General features: G+C 37.3%; 2 protein-coding genes across 4 annotated transcripts in view; one reads left to right on the top strand and one right to left on the bottom strand.

The window, feature by feature from the left end:
* cep83 (centrosomal protein 83) overlaps positions 1 to 9,763 on the top strand; it is a 29,442-nt gene extending 19,679 nt beyond the window's left edge. Inside the window, exons 11-16 of the mRNA XM_088924220.1 lie at positions 1,320 to 1,395; positions 3,369 to 3,526; positions 6,352 to 6,481; positions 6,795 to 6,898; positions 7,633 to 7,819; positions 8,311 to 9,763. Coding sequence (XP_088780346.1) covers positions 1,320 to 1,395; positions 3,369 to 3,526; positions 6,352 to 6,481; positions 6,795 to 6,898; positions 7,633 to 7,819; positions 8,311 to 8,421 — 766 coding nt within the window. The 3' untranslated portion in view covers positions 8,422 to 9,763. The remainder of the gene's footprint in view (positions 1 to 1,319; positions 1,396 to 3,368; positions 3,527 to 6,351; positions 6,482 to 6,794; positions 6,899 to 7,632; positions 7,820 to 8,310) is intronic.
* Positions 9,764 to 12,446: 2,683 nt separating this feature from the next.
* plxnc1 (plexin C1) overlaps positions 12,447 to 18,054 on the bottom strand; it is a 43,016-nt gene continuing 37,408 nt past the window's right edge. For all 3 annotated transcript variants that reach the window (XM_088924217.1, XM_088924218.1, XM_088924219.1), the window contains 5 exons: positions 17,733 to 17,896; positions 17,170 to 17,317; positions 16,519 to 16,659; positions 16,357 to 16,431; positions 12,447 to 13,971 (listed from right to left, as the gene is read on the bottom strand). In XM_088924217.1, the coding sequence (XP_088780343.1) occupies positions 13,867 to 13,971; positions 16,357 to 16,431; positions 16,519 to 16,659; positions 17,170 to 17,317; positions 17,733 to 17,896 (633 nt within the window). In that variant the 3' untranslated portion in view covers positions 12,447 to 13,866. The remainder of the gene's footprint in view (positions 13,972 to 16,356; positions 16,432 to 16,518; positions 16,660 to 17,169; positions 17,318 to 17,732; positions 17,897 to 18,054) is intronic.

Raw genomic sequence — 18,054 nt, 5'->3', positions numbered from 1 at the left:
GTAGTGCTTGCAATGAGCTACTACAATTAAACATTTCTGCCACTTTGAGTTCTTGGCACTTTGGGTTGTATTGCAATCCGTGATAAATGTTATATGGCTTTTAAACAGGTTTTAAACAGGCTGTCTTTTAAGTACAGTGTACTTTACATTTTATTGACTTCTTAAAGTGTTATGTTATGATAAATATCATAATTTATAATTTCATTTTTCATTTCCAACCAAAGTAATCTGTTCCATTTTTGTTGTGTTCATTGCACATGGTTAAGATTTTTTGTTTTAGGTTATATGACTGTTTTCTTAGGTTCATGATACTTTATTTTTGATCAGCTGAAAGCTGCTTATTCCATTTTTTCTGTATGGGAGAAAATCCACACATTCGTCATTGAAATATTTTTTGTAGGAAGCTGAAGGTTATAACAGAGTTAAAATGAACAGGCAAAAATTACCTGTCAAAAGAAGAAAATGAAAAATGGTTGCCTCAGTGGTTCCTGTTATGTGCTTGTCACTCTCTGTAAAAACCTGATATTGCACTGGTTAAAGAAGTTCTCCTACTTCTTTTAAATTCATTTTAGACTCTTCATTTTTATAGCTGTCCATGCTTAGAGGTGCTTTGTTTTGTATTCCCTACTCTTTATTTAATTCAAACATTTGATCCCCCAGGTGTTTAGGGTTTGCAAAACATACACATAAGCAAGGTTGTATTTCTTGCTTGCACCTTCTCACAGTGCTTTTTAAGTCTGCATTTCCACCATTACAATTTGGAATTTAGCACTCCCAATGATTTTTAGTCTTTTTTTTTTCTTTCACAAAATGTGCAGGAGACACCTAACTTTATCTACAGTCTTCTGCTCTGAGTACAACACAGCCTATAAGACACAACACATTCGGGAGTGGGAGTTAGAGAGACAGTTCAAAGTTAGAAAGTTCATTTAGACTTTTACTACATGGGGGAAAAAAAGTTAATTTGAAGATCACAAATTGGGGCTGGTAATGTGCCTTGCTTGCAGAATTGTCTGTTAAATGGGAATTATCACTATGGCACAAATACAAAAAATAGCTTCCTAACACTTATAAGCTGTAGCACCTTTAGACTTCCGCTACATTTAGCTGTTGTCTATATTTACTGTTATAGTGTTACAGATCACAACGGACCTCCTAGTTATTTTTGTATTCATCTACAACTGCGATACATTTAGTGTACAAGGAAGAAAGGTCCTCAAATGTTTTGTTGCTTTTTTAAGTATCTTCAGGAATCATTGAACCTCATTACAAAGATAACTGCCACGTGATTTCATTTCTTTCTCACTCCATTCTCTCAGGACTAAAGTACAACAGCAAAGCCTTCACCTGGAGGAGCTGGAGAAGGAAAAGAATGAGAATTGTGACCTCAGACAGGTATAATGCATGTTCACACAACAAGTGGAGCTTAACATGTATACAGCTCTGCTGGTCAGGTAGTCAGTCACATTTCCACTGTAAATGTCTTGTCTGTCGCATTTCCATTGCCAGTATTGGACTTGCAAAATCTGTAAAAAAAAAAAGGTAGGAAAATCTTTTCCTGAAAAACATGGCTGTTATATAAATTATTCAAATATACTAGCGCAATATGGTGCATATACAGTACGTTGTATAACTATCACTTCATCTGCCATGGGTGTCAGGGTCCACCGTGAGTGTGCTCTATCACCACAAGGGTGATGATATATCCAGAAACTTGATTGAGAAAACTGATAAATAGGGCAGAGTGACTCTTTAGTGAAGAAGGCATTTCATTTTGATCTGTTTTTTCAAAAACACAGGGAGCCTGTGTGCTGAAGAAGGCAAAACATGACAAATGGCATACTGTATCATTATTAATGATAATGCATATTATATCAAGGGTTGGCAACATCTCTTTAACACAATGGCAGAAATCCTTGTGAACCGGGCAGTGGGTGGTGAGGGACAATACATAAGGCAGTACTTTAGAGGTTATTGCTGTATTCAAGTTACACTTACAAATGACACATGCACAGCATTTTAAAGATCAGTATCATACATAAATGTATAGTACTGAGATGTAAACTGTACTGTGTTTAAGACACTACACAAGGCTGTGCAGTTCAACAGGAAACCACATTTTTTTATGTGCTTGTTCAAACCTTTTAATATCAAGTTATTCTAACACCTGTAATGACATACTAGTAGCCAAAAGTAGTAACATTCTTGCATAAAATGTTCAGTGATCATTTATTCAGTTACCTGACTGTGATTCTCCACTCTTGTATGCGTGATTCAATCTGCACTTCATTTTGTGCCTCTAGAGCTTGTGCTGGGATTAGCTGGTTAAGGCTCTGCTGGCTCCCAGCGAAACAGACTTCTGTGGCTTTCCAAAAGCGTACAGGCTTATGGTGAAGTCAGTGAGGGATGTGCCACTCTTCCAGTCAGTACTTAAGTCGCTGCAGAACCTATAGCATGAAATAAGATGAATAGCTTGGAATGATCCCTCTGAATTTATCTTTATTTTTAATCCATTCCCTCGTTTTGTTCACCAACTTTCAAATTACAAGGTAACTTTCAGCGTTTGTTCTCCAGATCCTTGTTGGGTTACATTTTTCTTTTGCAAACTGTCCGCTCAACCAGTGACCTTCAGCTGAGCTGCACAGAGCAGATTCAACCACTACTATGAAGCTGTAGTTAGCAATAAATAGAAACAGAACTGCGACAAATTTATGAGTTTATGGCATAGCGAGGAGTGATACACTGAGGGCTGGGTGTACTGTAAATTCTAAGTGGTGTTTTTCAAGTCTATTCTTACACTTCCCACAGTGTCAGTAATTTCCAAGGATGAAAAGTGAAAAATTTCAGCAAAAGTTATGAAAACTGATGCTATGAAATGTGACAAGTCTCTGTGTTTGACAACATTTCCAAAATATGGAGAATTTTCTTTTTAATTTTTTGTTTTTATTTCCTGTTTCTGTGCTTGAACCCAATTGTAACAGTCAATTGTTGAATTGGGAGTAAAGATGGCTGTAACCCACAGAACGTCAAGCAAAAATCCCGTTTGAATTTATGTAAAACAGTAAAAGACTATTTCTTTTTCTAACAGTCTTGTTCTTTGTATGAGATTTGAGATTTGTATGATCTAATGAAGTGAAGGGGTCAAATTGTTTTTAATGTGTTTTGAAAAATGAATTCTGAATGATGTCAAAGTTAGATTGGATAATTAGATAGTTAATATTATGTAATTGAAAAATCAGGAATTTAAACTAACCTTCATATAGGGACTTAGTACATGTGTTTTCTGTAAATGTATATGTGGGGTTACTTTTATCCATGGGCTTATTTTAAATCTGAGTGGCCTGGTGTTCTTTTTTTAATTTTTACAGCAAACTCATGAGCTGCAAATCCAAGTCAGCACTCTGTCACAATCGGAGAGCGACTTGCTCGACGCTAATCACAAATTGAAAGAGCTGCTTGAACGGCTGAAGGAGGAACTGAGAAATGCCCGAGGCCAAGCGGAGAAGGCACAGAGTGAAGCAGAAAAGTATATTTCCACTTTTGTCATGCGAATTGATTACTTCCCATTAGTTTACTGAGCTAAGAAATTGTTGAATTAAAAAGGTGTGAACACTTTTAAAAACGTGTCTTCCCCTGAAAAATATTTCTGATCTTAAATCCGACTTTGAGGTGGGATGCCAGCTCTGCGTGAAAGTGAAACTGAGACTTTAAATTGATTTGCTTTCTTCTTTTTTGGCGTGCATTAGAGGGTTGTCTGAGTATGTGGATCTGCTTTCCCTGAAATACAATAAGCTTCACATTGCAGCTTCCCAAAGTGGTCCTATGGCATTTATATTTGTACTTTCAGTTAGCAGTTCGGGGAACTTAGGTTAAGATGAGGGTGGAATTTTAGAGAAGTTTATGTAGGACTAAAATGTAGACAGTACACTCAGCTTATTTATGGTAGCCTTTTAGAAGTCACCGAAAGTTTTGTGGTGAAGTAGTATTAGAGGGAAGTTCAAATAAAATCTGTATAGAAATGACTGATTGAATCAATTGCCAAAGTTATAAGTGTCTGAGAATACATACTTCTGCAAGTTAGTTCTTTAATGTATAGTGGTTTAAGGGTTTAGCTTTTGAACTTGATAATTTGATGGGGCCAGATTCTGAGCTAGACATGGCTGAAATGGTAACGATTGCTTCTTGACACAGTCTGTTAAAGCACCTGAGTGGGAAGATGCTTTTATGACCTAGACTTTTTTTAGACAGCTAGGATATAATTAAGGTGATAGGCGAACAGGTGATAGGACCAGTGGATAGAGGTTATATAATATATTAGTATAGTATATAATATTGTATAAGTTGATGTGTACAGTAAATCTCTAAAATTTAAGACTAAAATTAATTTTTTAAAGTAGTGAACTTTTACATTCAGGTCATTAGAATGAGGATGAATGGACTTCAAAAACACAATTGTTTTAGGGGTGAATTTGTTTTGAGGCTGTGATATTATTTTCCTAGATTTGGATTTATGGCCTTGATGGTTTAATGGAGAAATTATAGGAAATAAGGAATAGGAATAAGAAAACACACCAGGGGAAGAGAGTGGTTTACAGGTTGTGTAAAAGTGTCCAAGATTCCAAAATAAAAAAAAACAGCACAGAGCTACAGGCACACATGAAAAATGGCATAGAGAATTGCATAGAAGGAGACAGAAGACAGAAAAGAATATTGTAACAGAGTAAAAAAATGCATTTTCAGTATTTTCATTTTCAGTATTACAACAGTAGAGGAACAGTATAAGTGTAAATAGTTAAGATAGAAGGATATAAGTGATAGAAGATTAAAAAGTTAGTCAACATGCTAAATTAATATGAAGGTCTATACAGTAGAAGGTGTCAATAACATGCTCCTTGTTATCTTACATGCTTCAATTTTAATTTAACAGATCTAATACCCACAGGGGAATTAAATGCAGTCAGATTCTCACTGAGAAATTTAATGTAATGCAAGTAATATGTTCAGAGCTGAGCCAAGGATGATTGACTTATTTGCCTTTCTCCTGCTGCTGGTAAAGCTATCAGAACAACAGTTATAGCTGAAGTGAAATAACACTTAGAGAATAATGTCATTTTAAGAGACAGCCAACATAGAACTAGAAAGGTAAGATCTGGCAACAAAGACTGTAGGCACAATTAAAGCATATACCTGATACAGTGTATTCGATTTCCTGAGAGTTTTCTATAAGGTCTTTCCTAAAAGATAAATCATCAAATTAATGGCCATTGGAACTTAAGATAATGTATGCTTATGGGTTAAAAAGTGGTTAGTGAGTAGGAAATGGAAATAGTGAGTCATCTTAAGGAGAGTAACCTGGACAGATGCAAGCACCTGTGTACTGCACACATCTGTTTTAGGCTGTTAGCTCTCCCTGATCTATATCAGTGATTTCGATTCAGATCTAGTTAACAAACAATTTCAGTGTGGTGATGATACAAAAATAGACTAGTTAGCAGAAACAGTGGCAAGGGCATTTAAAAAAGATTTGGACAGAATCGTAGTTTGGACAGACAGTTGGCAAATGCGATTTAACATGACTAAGTGCAAAGTGATCCACAGAGTTAGCAGATGCATATACGATATTATTCCATGGGTGACTGTGAGTTGTTCGAAGCTATGCACAAAAATGTATCTGGGTTTTTATGTACATTCACACCAAAACAATTATGGAAATTAAAAGAGTAAATGGTATGAGCAAATGCCTGGGTATTTTGCAAAGAGCTTTGCATACATAAATGCAGTAAATAGAAGAAAGTTGTGGTCAAGCTTTACATCACACTAGTCAGACCACATTTAAGGCTATTTTAGTAGTACTAGCAGACAGTCCACAGCAAGCAGAAGATAGTTGTGCTTGATCAAGGCCATCCAGCCCCAGTGATGCTTGGCGAGATGTGCATAGCTGTTTCGGGACATTCTGCTCATAGTTGACTGATGGCGTTGTCTCAGACTCGAATTAGCGAAGTCTGTGTTAGAGAGCTGAAGCTTTGCTCCAGATGACTACCTTTACAGTCTGAGCTATCCCCTCTGCTGTGAGGCTGTGAATGCATAATAAGATTAACATTGTTAGAATGAAAATCAAATAAGATCTTTTAAAAAGCATGTAGTCTTTAAGTTTTTTAATTGTGGTTTTAAGCCCTAAAAAACATTTTCAGTACACTGTTTTAAACATTGTGTACATGCATTCTATGTGGTTAGTGTAGTAAGTAATAGAATTTATTGTGATTAGGAAACTTGTAGATGTATTGAACCATTACAAGAGCTACTGGTGTCTTACTTTACTGTAAATATGAGGCTGTCCTGTCCCTGTTAAAGAGTTCTTGAGGACAAGCGTATCTCCTGGCTGGAGGAGAAGCACAGGCTACAGGAGCGAGGTACTGAACTGCAGGAGAAGTACAACCAGGCCAAGGAGAAGCTACAGAGAGCTGCATCAGCTCAGAAAAAGGTATCCACTGTGAGCACATTGATTTCCTGAATCCGCGCCTAGTTTACACTGATAGTTTTCTAACCTTTGTGACTCTGCAAGCTCTGTTGGGAAAGAATATATTAAAAGGTAAGATTCAAACAATGCCAAGCAAGATGAGTTTTCCAAGCAGACAGCAATGATTGATGAAGAGTAATACAAAATCAACTTCTTGTTGTGTATTTAAAGAAAAACCTTACTGAAAGAAGCTGCTCTGTGTAAATTCTGCCTCTGACCAATAAACCTGTAGGTCTAGTGTAAAACGAGTTTTGTATATATATTTTTTTCTTTGCAGCGGAAGACATTAACTGAAAGTAAACAAAAACGACTACAGGACAAAATACAGCTGCTGGAGGCAAAGATACAGGAATTAGAAATAGAGAAGAACACCTTAAACAAGTACGTTTCAGGCCTTTTCTTTTGATAGAATGAATCAAACAGGAGAACATCTTGCTATCAAAACATGAACTGTAAATTTATGTTTTGCAAAAAACAGAATTAAGCAAGGCCCATGATCCACTTTGTTGTTACAGTAAGCAAATCTTAGTGGTTATTTATAGCAGCACTCAAATCTGCGGTGACCCATTTTTCAAACAGACTGAAACCTTATGCAACCAATGATGTGATTATCTGAATTCTCTTTGCAGAACTAGAGGCCTGGGTTAAAACTAGTGTATTCTATAAATGAAGACATAAACCAGTAGTTTGTAAAAAGCATATGAAAGTCTCAAACAAAAAAAAAAACAGTGACATTGAAGATGGTAAACATTTTAATATTAATTTGCATACCATTAGGGTCACTCATTCCTTTCATTATAAGCTCTTTAAAAAAAGCATATTATTTTTGCAACTGTGTGTCAGTTATTCTGCATCTTTGAAGAGTGTAACATCAGTCAGTGCTTCTGTAGTTTTGAATTGACAGTAAATGTAACAAAACCTCAGAAGGAAATACACCGCCCAGATTTTGTTTCTCAGGAGAAGTGAATTTTCCGAAAGCAGTTTTTCAAGTGAAGTTACTTCTGTAGTAATGTATGTGGTCTGTGCTTATTTGTTCTAACTGCAGACCTAGATGTGTTAAGAGCTTTTTTTGTCATTGTTACACTGCTTGTAATTTATTGCGCTTTATTTTTCAGGAAGCCAATCTATACCGAGGAACAAGCGCAGCTTCAGAAACGGCTGAAGGAGTTGCAACGCAGACACAATGAGTTCCGCAGACTCATTCTAGTGCCACACATGACATCCGCGGGGATTCATGATCCAACCCCCTTTCTTTCATCCACACTAGTGGCAGCAGCTGACATGAGTTTCCCCAATCTCCAAGTAAGGTGCCATCTTGGCAGAGCGAAACCTCTCTCCTTTCAGAAGCTTGATTTCCACATAATCAAGAATCATCCTTTGTATGGCTGGGTGCGCTTCACCCCCTTTTTAAATGAAGTCTATCCACATCTTTTGCACAAGTTAACAAGACCTAGTTTCAGGTCTTGTTGTTTTCACCGTCTTTGTTCAACACCACAGTCTTTAATACTGCCTTCGATTTGCAAGGTCACAGATGTCTGGCAAGCTGTTGCCAGCTGTAGCTGAGTCTGCCCAGGCCAACCCTAACGTTGCTCAGGTAAAATGCACTAGGGCCTGGGGATGCCTAGGGAATCCTAACCAGATCTAATGACGGCCTGGATTTGAACTAGTAATGCCTGGAGTATGGGACTCAGCCTGACCGTTTGGGAACACCCTACTCTTAACATTCTTATGGGTGGGCAAGCGCGTGGGTGAATGGAGGATTGTGTTGCTGACCCACTGAATTTGACACACAGGAAGAGCAGCATCAGAGGGAGCTGCGTCTGTTGCGGAAGAGACTGGAGGATCTGGAGACGACGCAGCAGCAGCAGCTGGAGGAACTGGGTGCCCCTGTGGAACGCGAGTGACAAGAAAGCGCTCGATAAAGCAAGGAGACAGAAAAGGATTTTTAAGATCAAGAACAGGAGGCTGTGCGAGGGAACAGTAATCGGTAATCACCACGGCTTGCTTATGGAGCTGTATGATCATTTCGAAATTATTAACATGCATGAATTGATGCAACGTTTTATGGCATTAAGTCTTTAATTTTTACATGTGGAATTCAATATCTGAGCCAATACAAAGGCATGACACTTTTTCAACTATAGTACAAAATACCTTAAACACTCACCGACATTGACATCTCCTACAGTAATAATTTTCATGGTCTGTGCAGAGCTTGTGTACTTTGTCCATTTAATTTATTGATTAATTAGGTGTTCTTTTGCATATACTATATGTGTGTGGATTAATCATCAAATGCTTTACTTTATTGGGACTTAAAAACAGCATCATAAGTCCTACTTAAACACTGCACAAGATGATAAAACTACATGCATACAAACCAATTATTAAAATAAAATTTAATATAAACCATGAGGACCACTGTTACTGAGATTCATCTGCAGAAAGTCCGTCTCACTTCTCAAAGCCTCAACGGTGTCATTTTCACCTGACTTTTCTCTACTTGAAGTTCTGCTCCTAGCTTTTGGCTGAAATTGTCTCGTTATGGACCATTATGGATAATTTTGTGCCTTTGATGACATTACAAATTGTTGTAAAGGATAATATGTGTTGACGTATAATGTTGAGTATTTTTTTAGAAAGGAAAATCTTAAATCACCTAATTTATTGAATCTGCATGGTCACAACAGTTCCAGATCTGCTTAAATAGCATCTGATTTTGAAGTTTACATTCTTTGCCATAATACATTCTTGTTTATTGTTGCTTTATTGTTTGCTCTTTGCACATCTTAAAATGTGGAGATCTGTGAAAAGAAGAAAGTCTGTAGTGACTGGGTTTTTAGTACAGCTCCCAGCTGGTGATATGATCCATGATCAAGTCATCATGGTGACAGAATGTCCAGGTTGGTAACCTGGTAAACAGCAAATTGTTTCTGTTACACAGTATGTACAGGTAAGCACCTTTTTGTAAATTTGAATGCTTTCCAAACTGTGCTACAACTTGAACACCACCAAACCATGGCCTGTCAAGGTATACTGTATGTCAGATAATCATTCAACAATGTGACATAATTGTCTTTGCAAAATCAAATTTAAAAAGTGGGATGATGGTGTTGCTTATAACCTATCAAAAGAAATAGTCCTTTAATATACCTACAGAAAATAAGTTCATATCTTTTTTTTTGTACTTAATTATATTTATATTTAGAATTTTGTACATGATTTGTATTAAAATATTTAAAATCACCTTTTGTCTGAATTTCCTTTTTTGCATTTCAGTGTTGGCTGTCTAGGATTATTAGAGTAGTATCTTTTGGATGTTGGAGCTCTTGCTGCAGTAGTCATTGGAGGAGCATCATTTGCTGTTAATCAGTGCCAATAGAAGTATAACAGCTACTGTAGTAACTATTATAGTGATCAAGCTAGAACTGAATATGGAAATGACAGTAACATCTCATTGTATGTGAATGCACAGTGTAAAAGTGTAAAAGAATTCACAACAAAGTGTACTAAGATTCTGAGAAATCTAATGATAGAACTTGCAGCCCATCCAATCTTTTATAATCCACAATTACAAGAAATGTAATGCCATGAAATTTGATCTACCTGAATGACTGGATTGCTGGCTGAATTTCAAGCCTTCTGTTTCTGAATCGATAGAATAAAATACTCAGAATCTTGCAAATGACATTAATGTAGTTGTAGTACTGTAGTAATATTTTTTTAAAAGCATAGCAGGTCTTACTTAACAAATCTGTTAAAGTTCTTTCAGCAGTAAAGAACACAATCAGAGCACCTTTGGTGTGTGTGGAACACTGCTACACATTTTTTATGAATTAGTGGTGGCGGCGGCCATCTTCTACGCTGTTGTGTGCTGGGGCAGCAACATCAAGACAAAAGATGCAAATAGGCTCAATAAACTTATCAAGAAGGCTGGCTCTGTGTTGGGGATGAGCCTTGACCCCCTGGAGGTGGTGGCTGAGAGGAGAATGCTGACCAAGCTCACAGCCATCATGAACAACGCCTCTCATCCGCTTCATGGGACTGTTATTGGGCAGCGGAGCACTTCTAGCAGCAGACTGCTCCAGCTACGGTGTTCAAGGGAACGTTTCCGCAGGTCTTTCCTCCCGGCAGCTGTCAGGGTGTATAACGCTGCCCTAGGCTTGGACTGTTAGCCCTTCATTTGCTCATCTATGGACAACATGTTTGCTCCATTGTACTTTTTGGACAATCAGTCTGTATAAACTTATGCATATTTTGCACATAATTTTATTGATTCTACAGTGACTATGGTCATCACATTTTGCACACACATATGTATTTATTATTTAGGTATTTTATATTTATTTTGTTGTCTTTTGTTCTTATAACTATTCTGATGTCTGTTTTTGCTTGTCTTGGGCTGGACTGCTGTAACACATCAATTTCCCTACGGGATTAATAAAGTCTTATCTATCTATCATATGGGTATATAAAAGAAAGTTTTTGATAACGTTCCTTATAAAAGATGATTTTGTAATTTGCATGTCATGTTGCATGTTGAAAACTGCTTAATGCATGCAAACAATTGAAAGAGGTGAATGCTCCAATCAGGGTGAAATAATTTTAGTAGTATAGGAACAAGTAAAGGTTTATTCCATGCTGAAAAGAGAAGAAAGGAAACAGCGTTTCAGCTGTGGAGCTTTTTTCAGGTGTGAGGGTGTTTCCTTTCTTCTCTTTTCAGCATGGAATAAACCTTTACTTGTTCCTTTGCAGCCTATGCATGCTGATTCAGCTCCCTACTTGAACTAATTTAGAAGTATACCAAAGGCATCGATATTAAGAGCATTGCTGCTATTAGTTTATACTGCATCATTAATTTAGTTCCAGTATGGTTAATAAACCAGTCAAGTTTGCAGATACCAGAATAGGAGGACTAGCAAGCAATGCAAAGCATTATTCAAAAAGACGCAGTGTTGCATGCGTGTAGGAAAAATAAATACCAATAAGATGGGAAATGCTAAGCTAGAAGATGCTACCTATGAAAAAGGACTTAAGCCATTTCATCTTCTATACTGGTTGTTCTCAACTCCTAGCCTCAGGGACTGCAGTGCTAGTAAACGTTCTGCTTGCTTGTTTAGACTCTTTTTCTGCAAGTCGGTCCTTGGTTTCAAAAGTAACTTAGTTAAGGTACATTTCCAGCAACTTAAGCATACAGGATTCTGTGATGTCTCGCCTCAGTTTAGAATTTGCTCTTAAAGTACGGGCAAAGGCGAGAATAATCAATGCATGCAACTGAATAAGTGTCTCTTCCTTCCCCCTAAGTCCAGTAGGTTGTACGGCATTTCAGCTGACACACCTCAAAGAAAGGAGATTTGAAACTCAGGACACAGGGATGATACCGATTACAAACCCAATACAACCACTATAGGATCTGAATGGAAATTCAACTGCTACAGAGAAGCTAATTGACATTAATTTGCCTGTAATGAAGAATGTTATCCCGGCAAGCAACAGGTGCAAGGCTTACATCCTGGACAGGATGGCAGTCCATCAAGGACCTCATTCTTTTTTAGCCTTAAACAGAAGAAACAAGGAGGGAACCTGACACATGTCCTCAGAGACATTAAGAGTGTCAACAATGACAACTGAACCAGAGAACACCAGTGAAAGCAAAGAGGAAGTGAGTTTAAAACAAAGAACAAAAAGCCGTTTTCTGCACAGAGGGTTGTGGGAGACTGGGACACGCTATCCGGCCATGTTGTCGAAGTTGTTGCTCTGGCTTCTTGTCAAGAAATGGCTGGATGTGGTCATTGGATCAACTACTGTAGCACCTAAAAAGTGAACAAGCTGGACAGGATGAATGGCCTCCTCTTAACCTTAATGTTCTTTACCGCTACATTGCATTTAAAAACGCCTGAAATGTTACTGCTTTACACAGCACTCAAAATGTTGTAAAGGCATAGGTTTATTTCAACACTGAATTGTGTGTACTCTTAACACCTTAAAAAGTATGTACATTTTATAATTTCATCATACAACAGTATACAATAGCTTTACTCTCACGTATCTCATGAAAACATCAAACATCTTTGCTTTAATGTGCTAGTTTTAGCGCACTTTACAATGTAATTGATGGTTGCAGCTTTTGTGTTTCCACGCTGTTTCCTTATATAATCCTTTCACCAGTTTTTACATTGCAATTTTCTGCACGCTCCACCCAAACTAGGGTGTAATGTTATATTTTTTTATTCTCAAAAAAAGGCAGTTCTTTAAATGCTTTTTTCTAAAAAAAAAGTGAAATACAAAAGACAAAATACACAAAACCTTCCTTTTTAGTATTTAAAAAAGCAACATTTGCCCCAATTTTAGTATAAAAAACACTACTTCTAACTTTCAATAAGTTAAATGCTGTTCTCTAAATGATCTCTGCCATCAAACATCAAGGAATATTCAGATACTATCTGAATAGCAGTTACGTTTCTATTGTGATAAAGAAGATGGAATGAAACATTCAGACATCCCTTATTTTGAATACAAGCATCATATTTAAGAAACATGAATTCTGTTGAATTCTGTTGCAAAATATGGAACAGCCAAAAATATCCAACCACACATTTTCTAACAGCTTTATTTGATTCAGGGTCACAGGAAAGCCAGCGCCTATCCCAGCTACAGGCTCAAGCCAGAATACACCCTAGCCAGGGCCCCAGTCCATCACAGGGCACACAGACACAGTCACAACACACTCAAACCATGGCTAATGTTCCCAAGAGTCAATTAATCTACCAGTCTCTGGACAGTGGGAGGATGCCCGAGCACATCTAAAAATTTGTAATTTCCAAAATGATTTCAATACACCATTAGCCTGTCTATAGTTTGTTATCTCTTTTTCTAACAGTTAAGTTAACTTAGGCTTGCAAGATCAAGTAGCAAGATCTGTTTCGTGTTATGTGAATAAAGTATGTTCCATAAATATTTATTCTTTCAAAAAATGTATCAATGTCTTACCAGTTTCAACAGCTTCACAAAAATCTTCTAGTTAAATTGATGTTAAATAGTTTGTGATTTTATTTCTGAGGTATGAGAAATCTATTTTTATATTTTAAAATATTTACATACTTTTATATTTAAGACAAATGGATGGCTTATTCTGTTGAGCCACATGGCCATAGATCTGTGTGAAATTTTTACAATTAAAGAAATAAAAGATCACCTTGAACTTAAAGTGTTAGTGCAGTACAGCTCCAGCATTGTTAGTATTCCAGAAAGTGTCATACATGTGCAAACGTTTTTTTTTAATTACTTAAAAGTACTGATTTCGACTGTAAACCTCTCCCTGCCTTCCTGTACATGGCAGGAATGGAAGATTATTCCCACTTCCACATCTTCCGTTCATCGAAGACATCCTTGACATGACTTAGCTGCTGCTTCAGGTTACTGGGAGCTCCGCTCTGTTCCAGTTTCAGCTTGATCTGTTGGAACAACACACAGGTCAAAACAGCCAGGGCACTGCTCATCCACCCAGGGTCTCATGGCAAATACAGAAAACGGCCAATAGACTTCAAGATGTTTCAACTTCAGATGTGTTTTTGTGGTGACAGAGGCGAAACAACTGCAGCATGTGTGCAGAATAATATACCAAAATGTACCGATTCAGTGCCTGCGGGGAAAATACTTGGCATTGAGTCAACACTGGCAGGCTGGGTTGATTAAGGGCCCGATTACTTTCATATTTATAAGAGATAGCTGCCTTAATGGGCAGAAAAACCAACAAGATGAAGGCTCCCCACTACTTTTTGATACCCAAAATGAACATTCAGTCTCTGTTCCCTGAACATGTTTATAATGAGTCCTGCCATTAAAAGTAAAGAATGTGTAACAGAAACAGTGATCATGATAAAGAGCATTCTGAAGGCTATAGCTTGACAAACAGTAAAACAACTTACTACAGTAATTTAGAAAAATGATTTGGCATTGCTTTACATGAATTTACTTGAGGCTAAGAAATGCAGTCATCGCTCTTTTAATTAACACCACATAACACAACATTACAATATTATCCTGCACAATCCTTTATTACCATTTGTGACATTACAATTACAGGACTGTTATTATTATTATTATTATTATTCCACAATATACTTTAAGCCAACAGCTAAGAGCAAAATTCCAGGTAGAAATCAAGTGAAAATGATACAAACACTTTTTGCAGATGCAGTTCAGCAACAATGGTTCAGGTATTTTTGTGAAATTGTGATGTATGGTGTTTATGCATGTTGTGTAGTGTTTATAAAAAAGTTATGACTGTTTTCAACCTTAATTAAATCCTTAGTTATCATTTTCAGTTCAGTTTACAGTATGTGTACATTTTCAAGCAGTTTTATGATGAAGGCACATTGACTTCCTTGTACGTTTCTGTTCATTAAGTGTACATTGTTTTCACTGGAAAGCATGCACTAAGCAATCGTAGTTCTTAACTTTCCACCTCAGTAACACCACTTAAGACTGCTGTTGTCACACTCGTATTTTCCTTTAGGAATTATTTCCATGCATAATGCTAACAAATAGAAATTATAGACCTTACTAGGTCTATTGAATTATCAGTCGAAATGAATGGGTGTAAGAAACTGGGACTTTCATGGATACTTCTTAGATTTATGTCTCCATTCATCCATTTCATAACTGCTTCTTCCAGTTCAGGGTTATATGGGAGCCAGAGCCTGTCCTGGCAAGCAATAGGTGCTAGGCAGGGGTTTATGTAGTCAGTTACACTTCTAATATTAAAAGAAATGCAATGTTACAATCCAAAAATGTACATGGGGCTTAAGTGACATCAATACAGAGCACAGAGGTATTTTCCATCAGTGCATATTTTTAGAATCCGGACATAAACCGTGAGCATAATTCAGACAGAAACTCTGACCATTAGACTCAGGCAATTACTGCTGACTCAGCAGAATCTAGCATTATTTTGAAATGTTCAAAGTTTTTTAACTTTAAAAAGTGCCATTGCTTAATTTCTCTCTTAATGACTACAGTGTAACCCTACTTTACCCTTCAGAACACTACCCTGCAGAAATTACAAAGCAGTAAAAAAAAATGGCATATTACATAGTGTATGCACACATATTACAATTTGAACTGTGCGCTCAGGTTTATTTGAACACTTCTAAAATGGGGATTATAAAATAAGATATTCAAAAAATTCAATCTCCCCCCCCCAAGATTCAACATAAATAATAAGTGCACGCAGCTTAATATCCAGCATCACAGAAGTGAAAGCTATAAGAGGTTTGTGTACAATTAGTCTCATACTGCATGCAGTACCATCAATAAATTCCTGTGTAATGAGTTTAAGGATGTTTGAGTCCACATCAAATACTTCACGTCTTCTCAAAATGCAAAAATAAATCTACAGCTGTGGAACAATGATAGCACTAACACAAATGGGTGAACAATTATTTATCTTACAAGTACAAGTGTTATGCAAGTTAAATTTAGCTCCATGTGTATATATAGATCACTTTATTAGCAATATACAATTTCTTGCATTAGGAATTTGTCTTTTCACATACCCCAGCTTGCTCTCTATGAGACACACAAGCAGGGAGGGAGATGCTTGAGGTCAGAGCACAGGGTCAGCCATTTATACTACTCTCAACAGAGTAGGGTTCCTCTGCCAGCTGCAGGATTTGAACTGGCAACCTTCCAGCCACAGGTACAGATCCACAGTGCCACCGCTCCACACAATGTATAAAAGCATTGTGTTTTTATTTAACATATCTTCTCCTTTGTATTATTTTCTGATTATTTGTAAATGATAGACAATCCTTTTTCCCACAAGGATAATTACCTACCTCATCAAAATATTGAAATATATACTTGTAGATTTCATGAAGAGCAGCTGATTCGTTAAATTCGTTTTCATGTTTCTGAAAGGGAAATGGTAAGGTTACAAGAAATCACAAAAAATAAGTACATAAATAACAAAAATATATCTGCTTCTAAACATTTAATACCTTTGATTCCTCCTCCAGAAATAATGTAAACTCTGAGAAACCCAACAAAGGCTGATCGTGTATTTGCTTGTAGTATGCCTTCACCTCCTCCTTGTACTGTGGTATGTCTTTGGCATAGAGGAGTTTATTTGTTGGAGCATGCTAAAATCAAAAAGGGAAATGAATGAGCCTTGTAGTCATTCAACATATTTACTGTCATTTCCTTCTTCAGTATTATTTTTAATCTGGAAACACTCTAAATTAAAAAATATAACAAGAAACAATTTTGGGCCTTGCTTAATTTAGAAGGAAAATACCAAGCAGTTCTTAGTTAAAATGTCCTTAGCTAAAACAACAAGAAGTAGCCTGATTTAGCAAAGAAAAGACTGATATAACTTCCAAAACAGAACGAACAAGCATCTTTTTTCTTCTCCTTCTGGTTTTGTTGCATAGCTCTCCTTTGATATTTGTTAAAATTCCTGCATCTTCATATCTCAGGGTGTGCTGTTATGTATTGTAGACACTGTTCTTGCAATAAGGAACAACAGGCATTTACAAGGTATAAACACTCATCTGGGGCTGGAAATGAAAGAATCCCCAAGCACACTTCTAGATGAGGAGAAGCAGGTCATGCTGCACACCCATGTAAGTACCGGAAACATGGAAAATCACCTTTCCAAGCTGCTGCTCTGCTAGGGAGAAGGAATCCATGAATGCTTGAGCTATGACTGACAGACAGCTATCGAGATGGGCAGTCTTTTCCATGTCAAAGACAAACTGGGGGTTTTTCAGGATATTGACCCAAAACCGCAGAGGTAGGCTAGAGAAGGGAAAAGAAAATTATTATGTACCACACCCAAGTGTTAAGCAGCATTAGTTAAGCCATCCATATTCTAACTTCTTCTTCCCCGTCCAAGTAACAGGCACGAGGCAGGGTACACTCTGGATGCGACGCCAGTCCATCACAGGGCAGACAGACACAAACACAGATGCGTGACACACTCACCACAGGGCCAGTTTTCCCAGAAGACAATGGACCTGCCACTATGTTTTTGGACTATGGGAGGAAACCCACGTGAATACAGTGAGAACATGCAAACGCCATGCAGATAGCACTGTAGGTCCAAAATTGAACCAAGCACCACAGCCCTGCAAGGCAGTGATGCTAACCACTGCGCCACCATGCCACCTACAGTAGGATTAGATAATGTTTTGACAAAATGAAAGTGCTGTACCTGTTGGTTTTCCAGATGTGCAATACATCTGGATCAGTGATTTTTTTATTTTCCGCTTGAGCATCCAAGAAGTCAAAGAAGTATTTTACTGCCAGCGGAGCCTTGCCGTTGGGCATGCCCCATATTGTTTTGAAGAGGTTTTCAACAAAAGAGTGAACTGCAACCTGAAACAGGAAGTGGTTACAGATGGTAGGCTCTTTCGTAAGAATTAAGCTGAAGACTGCTGATAGTATTTCTTATTTTGGGGTGGTGGCAAATGTCGATGTCTAACATTGCAAAAACATCAAATTTAGAATGCCTGAGTGGAATATTTGTACAGTAG

Source organism: Atractosteus spatula, chromosome 8 (assembly GCF_055471065.1).
Source record: "Atractosteus spatula isolate fAtrSpa1 chromosome 8, fAtrSpa1.hap1, whole genome shotgun sequence".
Lineage (NCBI taxonomy): Eukaryota > Metazoa > Chordata > Actinopteri > Semionotiformes > Lepisosteidae > Atractosteus > Atractosteus spatula.
The sequence above is the reverse complement of the archived record's forward strand: the minus strand, read 5'-3'. Positions and strand labels throughout refer to the sequence as shown.